Here is a 24,914-nt window from a genome sequence, read left to right as displayed (position 1 = left end):
ATATATATATATGATTTTATTCTAAAATATATTTATGATAAACAAAATATGTAATAATAATAATAAAAAATATTTAAAATAATGATATATTTATATATAATTACATAAGATATTTTTTCAAATGTATCTGTGTGTTTATATGTGTTTACATGTGTTACATGTTTTTTTTTCTATCTGACACAGGTGCTGGTTGTTTGGGACACGGGTTTAAACAAAGCCAGAAATTATAGGCTCTTTGATGAGGTCAGTATTTTACATGGCCACTAAATCTACAGTTCATGTACTGTATGCTCTTAGTAATATTAACATCATTAGAGGCTTTTACAAAGGCAAGATTTGTTATTACTCACGGATTTGAACAAACCTCGAACTGATAGTGTTGTAAATACTTGTCCTGCACTGCTACGAATGTTGAGGAAATGCTACAGTAGCACCTTCGTTTGTCAGTACAGATCAAACTCATTCTCTTTTGCCCTCTTGTTTTTACATGTACAGGACCAGCGGGTGTATCTGGAGGCAGATCTGACGTTCCCCACTTTATCTGTCCTGATTGAACACTATCACATCAACCCACTGCCCAGCAGTAGCAACTCAATGCCCAACTATTCCCTCTGTTTGCATATACCTTTCGGCTACGTCCCACCCAGGTGACATCGGCCCCCTGTCCCGTGCCGGTCCTGGACCAGACCACTGCTGACAGCACTATCTGCTGGTGAACGTCACCCATCACAGCTGAGAGCCCAGGCGACTGGTCACTAGTCTGATATACTGTGAATATCAATGGATAATAAATGAGTGCCAGTGAACTGTGTTAATTTAAGTCTAGTGTTCAGAAGGGAGTCTTAATATTACAATGACAAAAAATCCAGTGAATTAAACAGTATTGAACAGCAAGTGTCTACTTTAGTACACATGCTATACTGCATATGTTAGCGTACTGCAGCTTCTTCTGGCTTTTAAGAACCGACTGATTGACATGTAATGTGATTAATCACTGTTTGTTTTGTTTATTGGTGTGTTTATCTGAGATACAGTAAAATATCTAGTTCTACTGCTATTAAGTGCCTTAAAGAAGCACTATGTAACTTTTGGCGCTCTAGCGGTTAATAAACAGAACTGCACACATCCCGCGGAAGAACATTCCAACCGGAGCTACTTCTCTAAGTTTATGTCTATGGCGATTCACGCAGGTACGTGTTCCTCCGCAGCGGCGACGACCCGACCAGGCTACAATAGTCCAAATATAAGTACTTATTATAAGTGTACCGGAGTGATTCGGAATAAGACAAAAACGCGGTTTGGAAGATGAATTCATGATGTACTCGCTCATTATATACATTTAGCAAATTTTGAACACAGAAAAAGTTACATAGTGCTGCTTTAAACAAAACATTCACAGATTTGATGCCACTAACCTTGGATCTGAACCGCAGACACTGCCATGCAGTGCTTCTTCACTGGAAAATAACTGCCCATTGTGTATTCTCATGTTTGTTTGTTTTATTCCAATGTAAAAAGTCTGAATGTTATTGTAATATTTCAGTTATATGTATTATTTTATTGTACAAATTTTGTATAATAGTGTATATTATGTAAGCCATTTAATAACTGGATGTTATTGTTATATTTGTACACTGTACACTGTTGTGAGGTGAATTATACACACTTGAAACTAAATACACTGAAAATAAATCAAATTGTTTAGAATTGGAAAAGACCTTATTTACATATACAACACAATATGAAATTCTTCTTGACTTTTTCTTACATAATAAAATAATTCCACCTCAAATCAATGTTTCATATACATGGTAAGTATATGTATAAATGATCCTAAAATTGAATTGAATGCTTTCAGAAATTACAACAACAACAAAAAATAGCAGTGAGCAATAAACTACATTTTATTGTGTTTGTATTGTTTCCGAGGAGCACAGCACTGGACCTGTGGCCGATATAACTCTTGAAAATGAAGACAGAACTCCACGTGGCCTCATATTATGCTAACCTGTTATATAATTTACGTCAAGCCAAACTGAGCTATGCATTAAAGGCCTCATAAAAGCTTCTTTCACAAATTACATAATTAATGACTTGAGGATTTCAATGTCCCAAGCCAATATGTTTCCTGTACTATTTTAAGTCCACAGTTATGTAGTTCTTTATACTGTAGCTATATACATAAAGCCATTTTGAAATCGACACGGTCGACTTACAGCCCATGATTAAGACAGAGGTTTCATATGCAACAGTGTGACCACATTAAATTGAGGCTGTTAAATAAATGATTATAATGGAGCATGATTACACATTAGCGTGATATTTTTTCTTAAGCAAATGGAAACTGAGCTGTAATAGCAGGACTTCCTGTAAAGAGCCTAAATGGGATGCCAAAAAAGTAATATAATATACACTATACCAGTCAAAAGTTGGGATGGATATTTGCTGTTTAATATATATATATATAATAAAAATATTTTTGTAGAGACCATGCCACTACTATTAAAAGGTTTGTGGTAAGTAACATAAAAAAAAAGAAGAAGAAGAAGAAAGAAATTAATCATTTTATTCAGCAATGATGCATTAAATTGATCAAAATTGACATTAAAGATGTTTATAATGTTACACAATGTTTCAATTTCAAATAAATGCTGTTCTTTTAAACTTTTTATTCATCAAAGAATACTGGGGGGAAAAAAGTATTACGGTTTGCACAAAAATATGAAGCAGCACAATTGTTTTCAACATTGATAATAATCAGAAATTTTTCTTGAGCATCAAATCAGCATATTAGAATAATTTCTGAAGGATCATGTGACACTGAAGACTGGAGTAATAATGCTGAAAATTCAGCTTTGATCACAGCAATAAATTACATTTAACATATATTCACATAGAAAACATTTCCTTTAAATTTTATTAACAATTCACAATATTACAATTTTTCTGTATTTTTTACCAAATTAATGCCGACTTGCTGAGCAGAAGAGACTTCAAAAAACATTAAAAAATCTTAATGATTCCAAACTTTTGACTTTTGGTAATGTATTCGCATTAAAGCTAACAGTGTTTTACATGGCAAGATTTTTTTCATTTAATATTTAAAGAAAATATTTTAGGATGAATTGACTAATCAAAATAATAAAATTGGTCAAAAGTGGTTAATCTCACCTCAGTTTTCACTACAAACAGTGATATTTCTTTAGCAAGCACCACTAATCATAGTTATCACCACGTCAGATAAAGAAAATATATTTCTCAAAGTGTTAATCAGATGTGAGGAGGTGAAGATGTAGCCAGAACAAATGAGAAGAGAAGACTCCAAGATGTCAGGGTTGATGATTAATGAACAGGGTAAATAAAGTGCATCTGTCTGGCTTCTGCGGGGAACATTGATTTGCTCTGAATAAGGGATCAATATGCATGAAAGAGTCCAGTGTGCGTTCTGATCTGGGAACAGAAGCCCTCCTGTTCATGTAATCCTGTTTTCAGAAAGAAAAACCACCATGATCTTCGATCACTACTCTTCTCCTCAGATGTTTGATACACTGTCCCTCATGTCTTTATTCTGATCAAAGTGACCATATCCTGCAGAGTCAAATGAAGCAGAATATTTTAGATTTTAGAAGGACTTTAAAGAATTCAGAATGAACCCAGCGGATTGATTTGAAAATTCCTGCTGATCTGTAAAATTTGTCAATGGAGCAGGAGTATTATGAAAAAAAGGTTATTTTCAAAAAGACTGCATTAAATGAATCATTACTTAAATATTGGAAAATTTATGGTATTTTATGAGATTATTCACACACGCACGCACACACACACACACACACACACACACTGTATATATATAGCTGGGTAGCTGACCTCAAACTTTTGCATATTTTTACAGGGCAGTAACAGAGATGTTCAAATAAAATGTACTTTTTAGCAAGCAAGTAAATAAATAACTGCCATATATCAAAATTGAGGGAATGTTCCTGTGTTATGTGAAATGTCAGAATAATATTGGAACTTCAAACATCAGCTATGCTTAAACTTGTCAGATTATGAAGTAAAAACCAAGGGCCAAATTTAGAGAGAACCTGTCTTATACTGTAGTTTTCTGTGTGAGCCAACGTTTTTAGTCACATCTCCCATGTCATTATTAAAAAAAGCAAGTGATTTTTTTTTCTATTTTGTGCTTTGTTGCTCTTAAAAAAAACCTTGATTTTCTATAATCAGTGACCTTCTTAAACAGTTAAAGGGGTCATATGATGTTGCTAAAAATAACATTATTTGGTGTATTTGGTGTAATGAAATGTGTTTATGCTAACACTCCAAAGAGAAAGGAACAGTTGAAATCGCATCATATGACCCCTTTAATATAGTACTGAACTTGCTACCCCACACAAACTTCTATAAACATGACTGAAAGTACAGACTGAGGATGATGACTCTATTTTAGGTTTACTTATTTATTTTTTCCCTCATTTGTCTCAAATAGGCACAGAGAGACTACACCACACGTGTGAGGCAGGTTTAGTGGAAGATGTGGTACAGAAAGGGTTAACAATGTGTAAATGACATGTTGAAGGAGAAAAAACACGCCTGTGTTCGGCAGTGGCGCGGTTATTCGCTGCAGGTTCACGCTATCATTCAATTAGGACATGGACTGCGGTTCCGTGACCGCCTCGCGTGTGTGGAGAGACTGACCGGGGAACTGCCTACATGAGATAAGAGCCCGTGGATCACGCTGCTTTCTGTTTGTCCCACGAAGACATATCGGCTGTGCTACAATATCAGGGACGAGGCCACAGACAGACCGACAGCCCGCACAGCGTTCAGCTCTAGCGCGAAATGGTCACGTCTACTCTGGGGCTTCTCATTCTGCCAGTATGTCTTCAGCTGTGTGGATTTTCGCGCGGTGAGTGTTTAGAACGAGGATGGTAACAATAGTTGCCATGGGAAGATCATATAGAACAATGCCGCGTTCTCACAACGTCTGTGGTTACAGTGTTGCAATCTAATTCTCAGAGGGGATTTAAATTCCCTGTAATAAACTGACCTGCTCGGTATCTTACTGAAATCTGCAGGGAAAATGTTTTAGTGTGGATCCTTCTGAAGAAAATGTGTTTGATTGGATGGCTCATTGATCGCACGTTTAACATATCTAAATGTAGCGTATAGGCCTCGCAAATGGCTTGTAACAATCCACCATATAATTAAACATTACTGATGGTGTTATTTCCCAACGCTTTAATTCAAATATGTGATTCCTTCTTTTTATTTTAAATAGAATCGTGCGTTTCGAAAGCGGTGCTGAACATATTTGCGTCACCGCCTGCTTATGTTCACTTATTTATATGCATATAGGCCTGTTGTTTTATAACAGATCACTTCTGGGGGGGTTTTCCCCTTAATTTAAAATGCTTGTTTGATATCTCAATCCGTGCACACGCCGCTTCGCTCGGTAAAGAAACGAGGCGTGTTTGGTTGCGGTAATTAAACAGGTGACTCCGGTTGGAGCGCGTGTGAAACGCGTATGTCTGCCTGTTCCAGCAGCGGTCCGCTCGGCCTGTTTATTAACTTCGGGGTGTATTCTGCTTTTAAGAGTTGCGGTGTTATATCTGCTAATGATTTTATATACGTGGTATACACAATCTGCCGTCTAAGCAGTGCGTTATTAGGACGCGTTCTTGCGTTCTTGCGTTCTGTCTGAGCTATTTTGTATGAATTACTACCCTATGTAAACATTAAAGAATTTAACGATTCTGATTCCTCTGAACGATTCCAATTTCTTAATGGTTCAACGATTCTTTTAGATTCTTGTGTTAAATAAACACATCATATTCCTTCAAATACACCACTGATTACAACAGAACTCGTATTGTGTATGTTTAATGTTGTCATATGAACAACGTATTCGTGAAATCAACCATTTCTCACTCACTTTGTTTGTGCACAACAGTTCTTTTGAGTTAATTTTGAGTCAAGTAACTTACTCTAGTTAAGACTAGTTAGTTAAATCAGTAACCACTTCCTTTGGTTTTTAATTTTCTAAGAAGAACCGTGTCATAAGATTTATTCATTCAGGAATCAGACCACACCAACATACTCTCATGGTAAAATGTGTTTTGGCAAACTGGTGTTTAATCTGTATGAATTTGTGAATCTCATTTCTACTTTTTTGTATGATCTGCTTACTTCCCTCTTTTGATATACAGTATATGGGTGGACTTTCATGCTTGCTTTTTTCCTAAAAATTCATATTGTATTGTTGTTTCGTTGTACAAATCCATGTGAACTTTCCACCTTGTAAAATAGTTCTGATAATCAGAAATCAGACTACACTAATTGCAACAATAATTTCATTGTTCGGAAATCAGACTACGCTGATGGTGCTGTGATTTAAAAGAATCATTTTATGATTTTTTTTTTTTTAGTTTGGGAATCTCAGATTATACATAATACATATCTGTATAAGTGACTAACTTTAGTGACGTTTTTGCAATCTTCATAATCTAGGCTTTAACTGCAAGTACAACAAGACTGGAGTGGCTTAGTGGTTAAAGATGTGGGTTGGTAGCTGAAAGGTTGTTGGTTTAAACCCCAGCATGGCTTTCCATGACCTGCCTCCATTGCACCCTTGAGCAAAGCACTTAGCCTCAGCTTACTCCAGAAGGGACTGACCTTGTAACGAGAGGTACTGTAGATGTATAAAAAACCGCTTGCTAACAGTTTAGAAGTAATTAGTAGCGTTCAGGTGATTGGGAAGGATAACTGGGTTTATCTGAAGGAAATACCTCTTATTTTCCTCATATGGTTGCTTGATTTCTCAAGGGAGTATGTAGTGCTGATGTGAGGAAGGGCAAGGTTTTTACCGTGAAGATGGCCTCAGATGCTGACATTGCTTTAAAATCTATACTACTACTGCCTTGTCTGGCTAGTTAGCATGGCTCTGTTGATAGATGTTGGTAGGTTTTCCAATAAAGTATTTTTTCTTAAACAGCCTGATGTTAAACAGAAATGATATGCTTTATGGTGTATGTACTTGTAATCATGAAAATGTGCATATCACATGTTACCAAAGGTAAAATGGTCAAACTAAACATTTAAATGTTCAGTTAACATCAGTTAACCTAACTTAGCAATTGACGTTGACAGTGTTAACTGGTAAAGAAAAGCTCTTTTGATTAGCTAGCACAATGCATTAGTAATTTGTAATCTATTACTTTTTTTGAGTAACTTACCCAACACTATTTAGCAGACGCTTTTATCCAAAGCAACTTACGAATGAGGACAATAGAAGCAATCAAACCAACAAAAGAGCAATATATGTAAGTGCTGTGACAAGTCTCGGTTAGCCTAACACAGTACAGGTAGCAAGCTTTTTTTTTTTTTTTATAAAAAAAAGAAAAGTAGTTAGAAATAGAACAGAGAGTACTAGTGTTAGAGGGTCATGTTTTTCTTTATAATATTGTTTTTAAATAGCATCATTTTATTGGTAAAAGGCCAATTGGATGGTAAAAAGCCAAGTGGTTGAATAAATTTCACACATTTTATTTTATTATTTAATTTTTTAAAACACATTTTCGCTTTATCGATAAAATAGCGCAAAAAAAAAGTGAATGGGGACTTAGTGTCATTTTCCTGTAGTTCCAGCTAGAGGTCTTCACGGGTCCACTGGGATCTGAAAACCCGAGGTTCGACCCGAGTGGGTTCAGGTCCAAAACGTAGACGAGTACCTTGGACACTGGTCGGGTTCGGTATTAGCTGCCTCGGGTCTCGGGTAATTTAAAATAAACATGCTTTTCCCAAATGGACCCGATTAGGCTGACAGACAGACGCAGCTGGAGTGGAAAGAGAGAGAGAGAGAGAGAGAGGCTCCACCCAGCCAACATGCCAAAAAAGCATGAGCCCTGAGAGGGGGGCAACTTGAGGTCTTCACGGGTCCACTTGGATCTGAAAACCCGAGGTCCGACCCGAGACCCAAGCGGGTTCGGGTCCAAAACTTTGACGAGTACCTCGGACACGGGTCGGGTTCGGTATTAGCTGCCTCGGGTCTCGGGTAATTTAAAATAAACATGCTTTTTCCAAATGGACCCGATTAGACCCGAATTCTTTTAAACTATCCCGAACGCGTAGGCTACTTTCACTTTCACGTTAAGTGAGGAACGCACATAGAAAAGGAGCATAGGCTATGTTTGTAACCTCGCACACAGAAATCATCTTATAGATATGAGATCCATCATGAAAATCCACTCGCTTCATTATGCTGCCTGTTCATATAGGGCTTTTCTTTTTTTGTGTGCAGAAGCCTTTCGCCGGAGATCAGGTTGCAGACAACACTAGCGAATCAATGAACTATCGATTTATTTTTTATAAAACGGTCACGTTTATTTTTCAAATCCACTGGTCACAATTGAAAGCCGAGCTCAGAAATAACTTGTATCCATCAGGCAGGCACTTATATAAAGTAGCATAATAATAAATGTTAAACATATCAAAGTAATGGAGAAGCGGCCAAATCAGTCAGCAGGGCACCGAGATGGTCCTCACTGCAGAACACAAGATCCAGGGGGCGTGATTGGATCCAGATCCAACTCCTCCCACCTTACATATACCTAAACCTACCCGTCTCCACCCCCTGATCCCTAAACCCACCCATCTCCACCCCTAAACCTACCAATCTCCACCCCCTACATGGGGATCCAACCACGCCCCCTGGATCTTGTTTTCTGCAGTGAGGGGCTACTGAGGGCACCGGGATTTTTCCTGATTGACTGCGGGGCTGCAGGCTGTACACACGTTAATGCCGTTTACGTTCGGGTCCAGTCGGGTTCGAAATTAAATGCAGTCGGGTCGGACAATGGTCTAATTTCATCGGGTCTGTCTCGGGTCGGATTTTTCTTTAAAAAAAAATTATTCATGCACGTCGGGTCCGGGTAAGAAGTGATTCGGGTCGATTCGGGTCGGGTACAGATTTTAAGACCCGAGAAGACCTCTAGTTCCAGCATTTACGACTCAAGTCATCGGCTGCAGAACGGAGAACCTGAGAGCAAAGATGACTGATTTCTCTGCATATTACTCTGTAATGGGAGCGAGAATTTTAACAGAAGATTACATTACCTTTGAAACTGTTAAAAATTATCATTTTTTTCTCATGCAGGATTAGGGGTAGCGACATTATCTGTGATAGCATTGTAAATGTTTTATTTACGTAGTATATCACTCACTTTACAAAAAACAAACAACATGTCTGCTTTATGTTGCCTGTTAGAATGCATTTAGAATGCCCCTGAAATTCAATATATATTTATAGACAAAATCCCAGAAAATGTCACCAATATCACACACTTCTATGTGGGACATTTTTTATATACAAAGCTCAGTACTGGGGAAAATGTGACCAGTTTCATGCATCAAGTCATTACAGGACTGAGTGTAACAAGCCACTGACGCCACCTCATTCTGCCTCACAGGTTCCCGAACAGAATGTGAGCAGTCTCAGTTCCAGTGTGGGAACGGCCGGTGTATCCCGTCAATGTAAAATAACTGTTTTCTATTTAAAATATAATTTATTTCTGTGATCAAAGCTGAATTTTCAGCATCATTCCTCCAGTCTTCAGTGTCACATGATCCTTCAGAAATCATTCTAATATGCTGATTTGAATTTTTTTTTTATCAATTGTTATTGGTACTCAATTATTAAAAATGCTTCTTAGTATTATTAGTGTTAAACCGTTTTTGCTGCTCATAATATTTTTGTGGAAAACATTATTCAGGATCACTTCAATAGAAATGTCAAAAGAACTGCGTTTATTTGAAATAGAAACGTTTTGTAATGTCATATTTGTTTGATTTAATGTGTCCTTGCTAAATACTTTATGTATCACATTTCCACAAAAATATCAAGCAATAAAATTATCATCATAAGATGTTTTTTGAGCAGAAAATTAAATGAAATAAGATTTTTAGGTTAATATTAGGTTATTTCTTGTTGACTCTATGGGTAAATGTTGTACCACAAACCTTTAAAGGCAGAGTAAGTGATTTCTGGTAGCCAATGTTGATATTTGAAATCACCAAAACAAACACGCCCCTACCCCAAAAGGGTCTTGCCCCTATTTTGATAGCTCCGCCCCACACATACGTACGCAACCCAGGCAACGATTAGTTCTGTGAAACAAAGCAAAATCAATGTTACACCGTGTCTACGGATGTGAGCGGCGCGGCGCAACAAATCCCCGACAGAAAACTGCTGCCGGGTTCTATTTATGACGTGCTGACACAAATTTCAAATGGTTTTCAACGGTCGTTTGATCGCGTCCAGTGTAGGCAGACTTTAGCTGTTGTAGACACGGTGTTACTCACCTATTGAGAAGAAACAAAGCAACCTCGGCGTCCGATCGCAGGCCTCCGCTCCTTGAGTTCTCTGGAAAGCTGATCCGATATTTACACGGGTCCTACTTCTTGCCTTATCGTTCCGCAGACGTTTTCCTCTTTTGTTTTTTATCCGCCATCTCTATCTTTCTGTTGCTCGGCTCGGCTAATGTCCGTCCCATGCACTGAAAGCTCTCTCCTCCACATCACGAGTAGACACGCCCCTTATTGCTGATTGGCTACAAGTTTGTTTTGCTATTCGGCTATTGCTATTCAGTTTTCGAAAGTGTTTTTGAAAAATCACATACCCTGCCTTTAAACTGGAAAACATGTAAACATCAAATGCACCTGGAGCAGTCATTTACATTGGACGTAAAAATAAACCCAAAACAAAGAATGTGCTTTGCCTCCATTTCAGAAATCACCCAGCAGCACTTCGCTGTAAACACTCGGCTCTGTGTTGAGAATGTGGGCCCCGTCAGTTTGCACTGCTCCGTCTCCTATTGCCATTCAGTCTGCAGGAGGCCTCCTGCTCAGAGTATGCACTTGTGCTGTGAGAGGACATGAAGAGACTGAGAATGTGTCTGAGATGGGAGGGAGCTGCTCTTTACTTCATACTGTAGGATACAGAGAGTGAAAAATCTAAATAATTCCTGAAATAGTTCCACATTGCGTCGCACATTGCTTCTTAAGTGGTCAAACTGTGTGCCAAAGTCTAAGATTTGCATTTCAAGCTCCTAAACAGCACTTCTAAATCTCAGCTTGGATACCTAGGGTTCAGTGCTAAGCATTTCAAGCACTCTTGCGCAGACATTCTTTTGCATTGCTTGTTTTTCATTCCCCTTGAGCCCATGCTAATATCTACTGAAGCGTAGGTTTTATAACGTTTCCGTTTTCTTGACCGTTTCAGTGAGGAAGACCTGTGCAGAGGTGGACTTCGTGTGCCGCAGTGGCCAGTGCATCCCCAAGAGATGGCAGTGCGATGGGGAACCAGACTGCGAGGATGGCTCAGACGAAAGCGTCGAAATGTGCCGTAAGTCCGATTTCACATCATGCGTTCAGCGGTACCGTGGCTTTGTGTTCGCTGCGTGAACTCTATCTGAGTGGGTTGTAAATACCTAGTTACCTTCAAAGCTAGACCGTACAAGTTCCTGTTTATTTTTAACTTGAGCGAGAATCTTTTATCTCAGCTGTGGGTTATATTTAGATACACCTCTGTGTGTTAGTTCTACATGACATCCATCATAAAAGCACATCTATGTCTTCTCATCTTTTGCGTGTCCTTGTTCTTTTTGCAGAAAATGAAAGGTTTGAAAATTAAGGGTTTGAGGCACTTATTAAAAACTGATCTATTGCTTTATTAAAGTACAGTGGCTGTACATTCTATACAGTCCAGAGCAGAAGAATCGGTGTACGCATGACATGCATGGCAGCTCTCTAAATCAAGTCTTGTTTGACCAGCTGTTGGAAAGTTAGTCAGCAGAAAATGGAAAGGGACCAACAATGTGTGTGTGTTCGTGAGCATTTGCACACAGGTGGCTATAAACGCAAGGGATCTTTTCAAGATTTTTTTTACATCCAATATTTCCATCTAGGCTCTAGGCTTTTTGATTTGGTCATGCAGTGAGTTATTTCTGTGGAGGATGTTACGTTTGTACATTTTGACTTTTAAATGTAAAATGTCAAAGGTTTCATGGATTACGCAACAGACCTTTAGCACCATTCCTCCTTTGATTTTAAGCTTCCCACTGCATTTATGAGTCTTTTAACCATTGCAGGTCTTGGAGGATTGCCAAAGGGGTGAATGTTTCAACCTTAATTGTTCACACCAGTCTAAAGGTTGTTTCTATGTGAAGGTTTACACCCCGGTTTCGTGCAATAAAACAATGTTTGTTTATGAAGGCAATGTTTCTAATTTTCAAGTTTACTTAAGTTCAATTACTGACAGTTACGTTTAATAATAATAATAATAACTTTAGTTAATAACACTGATTCAGACAATAAAACAAGTAGAAGGTTGTTGGGGGTAAATTGAGATCTCCATGAAACTATTCGCATATGTCCATTCTGTTCTGAAATCCTGAGAAACACGTTGATCCATTCTGACAGCCCCATAAGTTGTTTTTCTGTGTTATTTTATTAGGTAACATTACATGCGCCCCTCTGGAGTTCACCTGTTCCAGTGGTCGCTGCGTGTCTCGTAATTTCGTCTGTAATGGTGAGGATGACTGCGGGGACGGCAGCGATGAACAGGACTGTGCTCCTTCCTCATGCGGCCCGAGTGAAGTCCCTTGTGGGAATAATACCTGCATTCCTAGAAGCTGGCTGTGCGATGACGATGTGGACTGCCAGGACCAATCAGATGAGTCGCCAGAGCGTTGCGGCCGCAACCCCACACCGCCAGCTAAGTGTTCGCCCAGTGAGATGCAGTGCGGCTCTGGGGAATGCATACACAGGAAGTGGCGCTGTGACGGGGATCCAGACTGCAAGGATGGCAGCGACGAGAAAAACTGCTGTAAGTTCCATGTTGGGGTGTGTTTTTTGTTTTGAAATATATGGCTTGTTGTATATATCGGATGTCATGGAAACTGGACCTTTTGGTTATTGCATATTTTAGTTGGTTTTGTTTTTTGTTTTGTTTTGGAATATATGGCTGAAATATATTGTGTGTCATGGAAAACACACCTTTTGTTTTCTGCATAATTCAGTGTGTGGTTTTTGGCTAACTAACAGGTCTCTGTTTGTTCATGCCATTTCCAGCTGCCCGTACCTGCAGGCCCGACCAGTTCAAGTGCGATGACGGCAGCTGTATCCATGGCAGCCGACAGTGCAACGGATTCCGAGATTGTGCAGACGGCACGGATGAAGTCAACTGCAAAAACTGTGAGTCCGTTAAACTGGAAAACATTTTCTCAGAATGCTCTACCTGGAAAAGTAACATATCTTTAAAATCCAAGAAAGTTTTTAATATTACTGTTAATATGCAAGATTGTGACATAAGCTGAATAGAAAAGTAGACGGTTTAATGGCAGATGTCTTTTAGAATTTATCCACAAGAATAAAACATGAAGCAAACACTGGTCCAAATACTGAATTAGTACTAGCCATATTACTAAGTGACAGACTCATTTAAATCAAACTATGTCAGCAACCAAAAATTGGGACGTATTTTAATTAAGCCTATTTAGCTATCCTAACTATTCATGAATATTATGATTATTTGCATTTTTTGAACAGAATTGCTACTAGGGCTGTGCAATTAATCGCATGCGATTGTCATGCGCATCTCGTCAGTGAAGCCGGTTCCGTGATTAGTTGTAAATCTCCATCACCTGCTTTCAGATGGAGCGGCATTTACTACACAGAGCCGTAGTTCACTGACAAGCTAGGCGATATCGCGTTCATTATCGCAGGCGATTCGATCTGCGATAATGAACGCAATATTGCCTAATTGTCAGTGAACTATGGCTCTGTGTAGTGCATGCCGCTCCATCTGATAGCAGGTGATGGAGATTTACTACTAATCACGGAACCGGCTTCACTGACGAGATGCGCATGACAATCGCATGCGATTAATTGCACAGCCCTAGTAGCAATTCTGTTCAAAAAATGCAAATAATCATAATATTCATGAATAGTTAGGATAGCTAAATAGGCTTAATTAAAATACGTCCCAATTTTTGGTTGCTGACATAGTTTGATTTAAATGAGTCTGTCACTTAGTAATATGGCTAGTACTAATTCAGTATTTGGACCAGTGTTTGCTTCATGTTTTATTCTTGTGGATAAATTCTAAAAGACATCTGCCATTAAACCGTCTACTTTTCTATTCAGCTTATGTCACAATCTTGCATATTAACAGTAATATTAAAAACTTTCTTGGATTTTAAAGATATGTTACTTTTCCAGGTAGAGCATTCTGAGAAAATGTTTTCCAGTTTAACGGACTCACAGTTTTTGCAGTTGACTTCATCCGTGCCGTCTGCACAATCTCGGAATCCGTTGCACTGTCGGCTGCCATGGATACAGCTGCCGTCATCGCACTTGAACTGGTCGGGTCTGCAGGTACGGGCAGCTGGAAATGGCATGAACAAACAGAGACCTGTTAGTTAGCCAAAAACCACACACTGAATTATGCAGAAAACAAAAGGTGTGTTTTCCATGACACACAATATATTTCAGCCATATATTCCAAAACAAAACAAAAAACAAAACCAACTAAAATATGCAATAACCAAAAGGTCCAGTTTCCATGACATCCGATATATACAACAAGCCATATATTTCAAAACAAAAAACACACCCCAACATGGAACTTACAGCAGTTTTTCTCGTCGCTGCCATCCTTGCAGTCTGGATCCCCGTCACAGCGCCACTTCCTGTGTATGCATTCCCCAGAGCCGCACTGCATCTCACTGGGCGAACACTTAGCTGGCGGTGTGGGGTTGCGGCCGCAACGTAGTAGTAAATCTCCATCACCTGCTTTCAGATGGAGCGGCATTTACTACACAGAGCCGTAGTTCACTGACAAGCTAGGCGATATCGCGTTCATTATCGCAGGCGATTCGATCTGCGATAATGAACGCAATATTGCCTAATTGTCAGTGAACTATGGCTCTGTGTAGTGCATGCCGCTCCATCTGATAGCAGGTGATGGAGATTTACTACTAATCACGGAACCGGCTTCACTGACGAGATGCGCATGACAATCGCATGCGATTAATTGCACAGCCCTAATTGCTACCCTATTTTGGGTCACAACTCACCGATTGAGAATTACGGCTCTATGATATTATTTTAGATGTTTGTTTAATTAGACTAGTTCACATCATTGTTTTTTTTGTTAGATTTGTTTTATAGACAGGAATTGATGCTCTCATTGTCTCTTCACTCAGTAACTCAGTGTAACGGTCCTGATCAGTTCAAGTGTCGGAGTGGAGAGTGCATTGAGATGAGTAAAGTGTGTAATAAGAACCGTGACTGTCCTGACTGGAGTGATGAACCCATCAAAGAGTGCAGTAAGTACAAGTGTTTTGCTGTTCTCTTCATTACTAAAGACTTTACTAAAGCTTTCTGACATATTTTCTATATAAATCAGAAAATGTCTAAAAAGGTCTATCAGTGCACACAAAGCTTTAAACAAAATATCTTGTATGTGTCAGGAAAATGTTAATGTGGGTTATCCTTAGAACTGTGTAATTGCTTTGCTGGTTTCACCTAACAGAATTACATAATTACTGTTATTTGATGCATAATTCCACACTTCCCCCAACATCAGAATTGGCTAATTATAAAGTCTTAACAATTATGACTTGAGTGTGAAGTATAAATTAAAAAAAGCTTAGGTTTTTAATTCTCCATCAGTACTTTTAAGCTACATTGTCCTTGCAATCTAAAGGCTGCTTAAAGATGATTAAATGGGTGCAAAAAGGAAAAACCAATTACAATTTACTATGCAAATAAACCAACAATTCAAAGCAATCACAATTCAGTAAAATGACCTCAGCAAGCATTCTAAATGTAGGTCAACTTTTGTCTAAACAGTTTGCTTTAAATTGTTTCAGTTGTGTGTGTGGTGCTCTGACTTGGTTAAATACAGACTAAAGCATCATGGGTGCATCAAGAGGGTGAACCTGCAGTATAATTAGTTCACACAATAACAGTAGTCTGTTAGAGAGGGTTGTTGAGTCTGAAAGTTTGAGTAAATTGTTTCAAGCTGTATGTTTTGACCTAAACGCTGCTTAAACCGTTCTAGATGTTAGGGGTGTGAACGGACCATTGCACGGGTAATTTCTCCCCACTGTTACTTAACAAATTTGCTTTCACAAATCAAGGATGCTTTCACAATTGAGACCTTTTTAAAAGACCCTTGTAATAGACCGCAATGAGAATCAAATGGAAAAAAAGTTCCATTCTCTAGAGTTAAATTGATAGTTCACCCAAAAATTAAAATTGTCTTTTTCATTTTCATTGTCATTGCGCACCTATATGACTTTCTTCTTCAACTTAAAATTGGGCTCCGATCTTATTTTCACCCATTTTCGTGTTTGGCTGCAGACTTACGGTCTCCTTCACTTTGATCGGTCCCCTTGGAACCGATCAGAACTTCTGCTATTGTGTTTCATTCAGTGAGACCCTTAAGTCATATTGTCTTGTATGTGGCACATTCTACATCAGGGCTGCATTTGTCCAAAGTTGGGCTTGTAAAACTACTAAATTAACTTTACAGAAATTACTCCCTCTATGCTGTGCATCATCAGCAGTCTGATGGCCAGCTGGTGGGTACATTCTGCACAACTGTGATTTCGACACCATTCATGACAATGCTTTAGTTTCTGTTAGCCTCTAGGACTGAAAAACAACACCTTTTTTTCCACATTTGGCCATTATGGGATACAGTGCAAAAATGACATAAAAATACACCATTTGTGGACAGAGGACAGGATTTTTTCCTGTTTTCACCATTATTCTACGACCAGTTGTCATGGTCTCAAAAAATAATAATCTGTCACCCAAGCCATAAAACACAATGAGTGTTGTGGCTCGTTTGTCCAGCATGGAGTCAATACAGAGTAGCACGCTCCATGTTTTTAAACCTGATCCAAGGACCCTTCGGGGCGTTCATCATATGGAGCCCCTCTAAATTATTGATCCATGTAAATCTGAGCATGTCACATCCGTGCATCTCCTGTGAATGTGCCACATTGATATTCCAAGTGTGTAACAGCCATCCACAATTTGTTTTAGATATGAACGAATGCCTGCTTAATAACGGAGGCTGCTCGCACATCTGCCGCGACCTGACCATTGGTTTCGAGTGTGACTGCACGCCAGGACTCCAGCTCATCGATCGCAAGACCTGCGGTGGTATGAATAGCCACACATGATGCTCAAATGTAGTCAGAAAAATGGCTTAAGTATTGATTTTTGTGGGTCCTGAAAATGAATCTTTGTAAATATTTTTAAACAGGAACTAAGATTATGATCGTCTCTCCACAGATGTCAATGAGTGCCTCAACCCTGGTATATGTAGTCAAATATGTATAAATCTTAAAGGAGGATACAAATGTGAGTGTCACAATGGCTACCAGATGGACCCCGCCACTGGAGTGTGCAAGGCTGTAGGTAAGAGCTTGTCAAGTGTGTAGTTCACTTGGAATTTTTCTTTACACTTGGCTGACTTGGTGATTTCAACAAATGGTGATTTGTTTTAACATCGGGTTTCCCATCCAAACAAGTAAGGAATAATTGTTGACAAACCATTGAGTTATAGAAAATTTGGTAACACTTTAGTTTAGGGACCAAATCTCACTATTAACTAGTTGCTTATTAGCATGCGCATTATTAGCATATAGGTTGTTTATTAGCACTTATAAAGCACATATTAATGCCTTATTCTGCATGACCATATTTTAGGTCCATTAATCCATTAAACCTAAACTTAATAACTACATTACTATTAATAATAAGCAAATTAAAAGTTTGAGGCAAAAGTCATAGTTAATAGTTTGTTAATAGTGAGAATTTGTCCCCAAACTAAAGTGTGACTGAAAATTTAATGCACACCTGTGGTGACAGTGCAATTTATTTTGAGTAATTTAAACATATAGAATCAGTGATGCTACATGTTCGCAACAAATCAAAGCGTGCCAGTGGACAATGAAAAAGTTTAAGGTGGCTGTGATTGCATGTTTACATGCATCTTTACCCCTTTAACACGGCACTGTGGAACTGCTTAGACAGGCGTGCGTTCTCTCTCTCATTTAAAGGCACAATATGTAAATTTTGCTTATTTCTCTGGATTTAAACATTCTTCGAAACATTTGGGATAATGTAAGTACACAAGTCAGCAAAATATATAACACTGTTCTAGTGGTTTTTGGATATTTTAATAAAATAATCTTACATATTGTGCCTTTAAGAGCTCTGCACACAAACTCAAGAAATTGTTTTACTTTCTACTCTAGTATGGGCACCTGATAACTTTGAACTCCGGCATTTATGGTGCCCACTTTTTGCATTTCTAGGTAAAGAGCCCTGTCTTATTTTCACAAATCGAAGAGACATCCGTAAACTAGGACTGGAGCGCCGTGAATATACTCAGATTGTGGAGCAGCTGCGGAACACAGTAGCTGTAGATGCTGACTTCACTCAGCAGACGATATTCTGGGCTGACCTGGGGCAGAAGGCCATTTTTAGGTAAACACTGGATCTCTGTTGCCTTGGCCTGAAGGATGCAACTTTAACCTAGAGCAAAGTTGTATAGGAACCACTATAGCAGTGGTTTTCAATCCTGGTTCTGGGGACCCAATGCTCTGCACATTTTGTATGTCTCTCTTATCTGACACACTCAGTGAGTTCATGGAGCCCCCGTCTAATGAGCTAGTGATCTGAATCAGGTGTGTTAAATAAGAGAGGCATACAAAATGCGTTGGGTCTCCAGGACTAGGATTGAAAACCACTGTAATATAGGGATAGGAATTTGTGCATAAATATTAGTAATGTTCTTATCCTCCCAATCCCTTGGATGACTTAAAAAACCCATTCTTGCCTGGTGCTTTTTCCCCCACAGCACAGTATTGGATAAGCAGGAGGCAAGTCATACAAAAGTGATTGACAATGTTCAGATGCCTGTTGGGATTGCAGTGGACTGGATTTACAAAAACATCTACTGGTCAGACCTGAGCAGTAAGAGTATAGCAGTGGCCAACTTCAATGGGACCAAGAGGAAGGTGCTCTTTAACAGCGGCCTAAAGGAACCAGCCTCTATTGCTGTAGATCCTCTATCAGGGTAATTCAATTGCATTGAGTATTATAACATTTCCACTGCTTTCTAAAAGTTTCCAGACTTTTCAGATTTGCTCAGTGAAAACTTTTTAAAAGTGGTCCTCTGGTTTGAGCCAATATAAAGTCAGATAATTTCATCCTTGTCCTTCAATTACAGATTCCTGTATTGGTCAGACTGGGGCGAGCCAGCTAAGATTGAGAAGTCTGGTATGAACGGGATTGACAGACACGTCCTAGTTGAGACAGATATTCAGTGGCCCAATGGAATCACTCTTGGTGCGTAAAGTTTAGCGTGATGTTTCACTTAACTTTTGACAATACCTGAACCAATAAGGCAGGAGTAGCCAACGCTGCTCCTGGAGGCGCTACCTTTCTGCAGATTTCAGTTCCAACACGCCTGCCGGTTATTTTCAAGAAATCCCATACACTTTGATTAGCTGCTTCAAGTGTGCTTGATTGGGTTTGGAGCTAAACTCTAAAATTACTACTAAGGATAGTAAACCTCCAAGAGAAGAGTTGGCTACCCCTGCAAAAAGGGCATTCTTCTGCTTTTCCAGAAGTTAGTGGCATTTGCTAAGTCAATTGCTATTGCTCATATATTGGGGTTAGGGCAGGATGTGTCAAACTCTGCTCCGGAAGGTCCACAGTCCTGCAGTGTTTGGTTCCAAACCTGCTTCAACACACCTGCCTGTAGTACAAGCAATATTGAAACTCTGGCTCTGACTCTGGCCCTTCCAGGAGATGAGTTAAACATCTATGGGTTTTTGTGAAGCATTTGGACTTCAGATTGGGCATTTGGACAATTTCTGTTAAGTAAACGATACAATGAGTGAAAAATTGAATGAATATCCTAGTGGAGAGGCATCGAATTCACTTCCTGGAGGTCTACAGTGCTGCGAAGAAGAATTAGTATTCAGGTAATTATGGAGATTTTGCTTAGCTGGTTCAGGTGTTTAATTAGTGAACTCTAAACTCTGAAGGACTGTGGCCCTCCAAAAGAATTAGGGGTGGGATCCATTGACTTGGGCATTGTGTGACCAACTAGCAACCAGCCAGAATCATAAATTATCCCCTGACCATTACTCTTGTCTTGTAGATCTGATCAAGGGCCGACTCTACTGGGTGGATTCAAAGCTGCACATGCTTTGTAGTGTAGACTTGAATGGAGACAACCGCCGGAAGGTGCTACAGTCACCAGACTACCTGGCCCACCCTTTTGCCCTTACTGTTTTTGAGGTACAGTACACTAACTAGATCAATTACAACTGCCAACTAAAACTACAGCTACAATTCTCTCTTATCCCATCCCAGGATCGAGTGTTCTGGACAGACGGTGAGAATGAGGCCATCTACGGCGCAAACAAGTTCACAGGATCTGATGTAACTATGCTGGCCAGCAACCTCAACGAACCCCAAGACATCATTGTGTACCATGAGCTAATTCAGCTGTCTGGTGTGTCCCGAAATTATCTAGAACAAAAGCAACAACCCACATCACTCAGACTACTGTTTTTTTTATTATATTTTTGATGTTTTGCTGATTCTGTGACTCAAAAGCTACTACCTTGTGTGGAAGGAATGGAAACCTTAAAGGGATAGTTGACCCAAAAATGAAAATTCTGTCATTAATTACTCGCCCTCATGTTGTTCCAATCCCCTAAGACTTCCATTCATCCTTGGAACACAATTGAAAGTATTTTCAATTAAATCAGAGAGGTTTCTGTTCCTCCATTTACAGCCTCAGCAACTTTCACTTCGAAGGTCCAGAAAGGTAGTAAAAACATCATGTAAAGTAGTCCATGGTACTCCAGTGGTTCAACTTTAATTTACTGAAGTGAAGGGAATGATTTTTGTGTGCCAAAAATTTAAATAACGACTATATTCAACATTTTCTTCACTTCCGCTTAAATCTCTAACGCGCATTCACGAGAGCTGCTTCTTCTCCGGTCCATGAGAGCATCGCGACGCATGCGTGTTGTGTTGACATGAGTCGTGCTCTCGCATCAAGTTGAACCACTGGAGTAACATGGACTACTTCCATGACCTTTCTGGGCCTTCAAAGTGGAAGTTGCTTAGGCTGTCAATGGAGGAACAGAAACCTCTCGGATTTAATTTTAAATATCTCTAATTGTGTTCTGAGGATGAACGAAAGTGGGAAGGGATTGGAACAACACGAGGGTGAGTAATTAATGACAATTTTTATTTTGGGTGAACTATCCCTTTAAAATCTTATTTTATCTTGAAGAGTATGGCGAGATGTTGGCAGTAACCAGGTTTTGTTGCCTTCTCAAAACAGGGACCAACTGGTGTAACGAGAAGATAGAGAATGGAGGCTGTTCCTTCATGTGCCTGCCAGCTCCACAAGTTAACAAACATTCTCCTAAATTCACCTGTGTTTGTCCGCAAGGTCAAACACTCACCTCAGACGGCCTGCGCTGCAGACCAGGCACGTAACAGAAACATCTCTTTGTAACAGAAATCAATGCATTGCTGATCAAGCTTTCATTTGCATTGTTACATTTTGTGTGTGTGCGTGCGTGTCATCCATTTTTGTCATTCATGAATCATTGTTGATGGTCATCTTTGGCCAATGTTTTGACTGCAGCGCTAGAATCAAGTTGCACAAGTTCCTTAAATCTAAGAATGTCATTTTATTGCTGCAGCTCTGTATTGCTCTCTTATGACAGAGGCACCTACAGCTATCCCTCAAGATGTAGGGAGGCTGACCCCTCACCCCAGTCACCCCAAAGGTAAAGCAGTTACTAGGATGTTAACTGCATGTGCATGGCGATCAATGCCTTTGATTTGCTTCCCGCCATAATGATAGTTGGCTTCACAACCGAAGTCTGTAGAAGCGGCACATGTTAACATTTCCTTCAAGCTTGCGACTGAGGTAGGCTGATGGGTGTGATGGCTAACCTGTTAGTAAAATCTCTACTGTGAGATTTTGGCTACTTTAGTGCTAATCCCTCCTAATATGAGCACATATTGTGGGGTATTTAAATATTTTTTACATTTCTTGAATTTCTACTGGCCGCAACTGAGATCTTCTGCTTAAACTCTAGATGACTGCCGTAAGTCTACAGATTGTTCTACATTTAGCCTATATCATTGACTTTAGTTGGATTATTTGTAGCATGCATTTTGATATATGTGAAAAATGGAAAAGGAGCCTCCAGTGTTTATACTCATAAACATAATTTTGTTTTAAAGCATCTGCAGTACCAAAGGTTGCCTCTGAACCAGTTCGGGCTGGTAAGGCTAGTTGCCTCCCATATACTACTATCTGTAACTGTAGTCTTTAACACTGCCATTTAGGATAGAAAATCCTACCCATTCTAAATAACAAGACTGGAAATAGTGGATGTGAAGTGTTTGTTTAAGAAATTCCATTCATCCTTTTGTTACTGCTTGTCTGCTTACTACACCCTCATATCCAAACTTCATTTACACCATTACTCAAAGATTATTTTGCTTTGCCGACTCTTGATATAGTTTGTTTTATAGTCTTTTACGTCTTAATTTTTCAACCTTTTTGTTTCCTTTAACCATTAGAAGGAAATATAAGCACCTCGATACATGAAGTAAATTCATCTGCCAAAGGATCTGCTGCTGCCTGGGCTATTCTTCCTGTGTGTAAGTACATTGCTTCTGCTCCTGTAATATGATGTTCACAGTTGTGTTATTTATGATCTATACATCTGTGTTTGTTAGTTAATTCAAATTGGAACAATTTATATACCTCATGAAATTATTCTGTTTTCTATGTATTTTAGCTTCAGAGTCATCTATATGCTAGTGTAGTCCTAAAAGTTTGACTAATCTTTAGAAGATTAACTAAAATATTGAAAACAGGAAGTTTGGGCATGTGACACAGGAAAGAAAAATGCATTAGTCAGGACATTTTTCTTTGACGTTTCTTTTACATATTTGCTGGAACATTTTCACTGTGCCTACAGTCCAGTTGTTATAGAGTTATTCAATTCATTGTTCTTTGCCTGCAGTGTTATTGGCAATGGCTGCTGTGGGTGGTTACTTAATGTGGCGCAACTGGCAGATCAAAAATAAGAAGAGCATGAACTTCGATAATCCGGTGTATCTGAAGACCACAGAGGAAGACCTCAATATTGATATCAGCAGGCACAGTGCTTCTGTAGGCCACACGTACCCTGCTGTGAGTAATGCATAATCCTTATCTGTGGTTTCAGATTAATGAAACCATAGATTTGTCATCTACCTCATTGTTACATACATTAGAAATATGGATTGTTTTTTCTTTTCTTTTGAGCAATCATCTCTGCTATGCCATAATGCAGTTAGTCCTGGGATTATTTGGTTGTGGCAAGTTGCTCTTATTTTATGCCAGACAAATGCTTAGTTTTTTTAACGGGCTTTAATGCATCCCTAATTTTTTTTTGTCTTCTTCCTGCAGATTTCAGTGGTAAACACAGAAGATGACTTGTCATAACCTAAGCACCCATAATGCTCCAGTTTATTTATTAGCCACTTTGCACCAATGGCAACTGCTGCCGTTTCAAAGGTTTCACAACCACCTGCCTTCTGAAGTGCATTTCCAAGTTTCTTTTTTTTTCTCCAATAAGAGGATGTCATTTGTGGTACGAGAAAGTATTTGCACCCTGCTCACACTGAGCGTGCTCCAAAAGCATCAGGGCCTGAGTTTTTACCTTCACGTTCACCATAATGGCCCCAAAATGATTCAACAGCCTTAATTCCTACTTACAAGGATGACGGCATAGCTGGAGACCCAGAACGCTGATTATAGATGGCCAGTAGTGTGTGTGGATGCCTGAAATATTTAAATGAAAATGCGTATTTTAGGTGGCCAGGTCTTTAAGATGTACGTTTCTTTCTTTCCTGTTTTCCTAATGAACATTATTTTCCAGAGATGCATTATTATGAAGGTTTGTGTGTCTTTCTGGGTTTAAAAAAGCTCTAGGAAAAAGTGCTGTTACAACATTTGTAAAACATTGTATATATCCCTCTCTGGAAAACATAATCAGGATTCCTCAAGCACTTTGATCAAATGTTCCTCTGTAAATAAGATTGTATACATTTTTGCTATGGTTGGGCACTGTACCAGGGTAGAGGAAAATGTATTGAAAAAAAGTTTGTTAAAACTATTTTGTATGTTTGTGTGCGGTTTCTGTGACCTTTTATAGCAGTGTACAGGAAAACAAAATGCTCTGTATTGTGAAAAGGAAACATTTGCAAACGTAAAATAAAATTAAAGTTTAAAGTTTCTTTATTGGTCAAAATGAAAGTTAACCTTGCGCTTGAATATTTACTTAATTTTTATAGGCTTATTTGAGACTAAGTTAGGGTAACGGGGTAGGATCTGAGCCAGACTCCAACTCTGGTCGCCTGCACATAATGCTACACTGAAATCAGAATGATAGCATTTTTAGGCACTCATGTAATTACCATCAATTCCAGAATTACTAGTAAACTCTAGACTTTCTTTAAGCCCCAACATTTTCAGTTGGGTGTCAATTAATCATCATGATGCAAACTGATATTTATAACTGCATATTCGCAGTGGCAGCACGAACGTAATGAAATGTGCAGGTGTAACATCAATTACAGCTGAGTTCACATTACAATTTTGCTGTCTGAGATCTATTTCAGGGATTGTAAAAGATTTCTCCTCTTGTACAGCAAATTCAGCAGTCATCATGACCTTCACAACGACCAATGAATTTGCGATAAATATGATGTATATAATACAGTATGCGCCTGTGTTA

The 24,914-nt window shown here is 39.0% G+C and overlaps 2 protein-coding genes across 2 annotated transcripts in view; both read left to right on the top strand.

Moving 5' to 3' along the window:
* Positions 1-1,134, top strand: part of LOC107743173 (SH3 domain-binding protein 2-like) — a 46,177-nt gene extending 45,043 nt beyond the window's left edge. Inside the window, exons 11-12 of the mRNA XM_016556309.1 lie at positions 184-243; positions 496-1,134. Coding sequence (XP_016411795.1) covers positions 184-243; positions 496-651 — 216 coding nt within the window. The 3' untranslated portion in view covers positions 652-1,134. The remainder of the gene's footprint in view (positions 1-183; positions 244-495) is intronic.
* A 3,354-nt stretch (positions 1,135-4,488) lies between these two features.
* LOC107743166 (very low-density lipoprotein receptor-like) lies at positions 4,489-24,419 on the top strand. Its single transcript, XM_016556298.1, has 22 exons — positions 4,489-4,906; positions 9,465-9,528; positions 10,784-10,806; positions 11,276-11,398; positions 11,664-11,673; positions 12,144-12,165; positions 12,475-12,880; positions 13,126-13,248; positions 15,261-15,383; positions 17,113-17,232; positions 17,365-17,490; positions 18,393-18,564; positions 18,938-19,156; positions 19,310-19,428; positions 20,249-20,388; positions 20,464-20,605; positions 21,449-21,598; positions 21,816-21,902; positions 22,366-22,407; positions 22,708-22,788; positions 23,157-23,326; positions 23,585-24,419. Exons 1-22 carry the CDS (start codon positions 4,840-4,842, stop codon positions 23,618-23,620), a joined length of 2,565 nt encoding a protein of 854 aa, XP_016411784.1. The 5' UTR covers positions 4,489-4,839; the 3' UTR covers positions 23,621-24,419.
* The last annotated feature ends 495 nt before the right edge of the window (positions 24,420-24,914 follow it).

This window comes from Sinocyclocheilus rhinocerous, unplaced genomic scaffold (genome assembly GCF_001515625.1).
Source record: "Sinocyclocheilus rhinocerous isolate Xijiao unplaced genomic scaffold, SAMN03320098_v1.1 scaffold160, whole genome shotgun sequence".
In the NCBI taxonomy this organism is placed as follows: domain Eukaryota; kingdom Metazoa; phylum Chordata; class Actinopteri; order Cypriniformes; family Cyprinidae; genus Sinocyclocheilus; species Sinocyclocheilus rhinocerous.
The sequence above is the reverse complement of the archived record's forward strand: the minus strand, read 5'-3'. Positions and strand labels throughout refer to the sequence as shown.

Coding starts and splice junctions, on each gene's coding strand:
- LOC107743166 (XM_016556298.1), top strand. CDS start 4,840: ATGGTCACGTCTACTCTGGGGCTTCTCATTCTGCCAGTATGTCTTCAG. Junction 4,907..9,464: donor GCTGTGTGGATTTTCGCGCG/GTGAGTGTTTAG, acceptor TCTGCCTCACAG/GTTCCCGAACAGAATGTGAG. Junction 13,249..15,260: donor TGAAGTCAACTGCAAAAACT/GTGAGTCCGTTA, acceptor CTCTTCACTCAG/TAACTCAGTGTAACGGTCCT.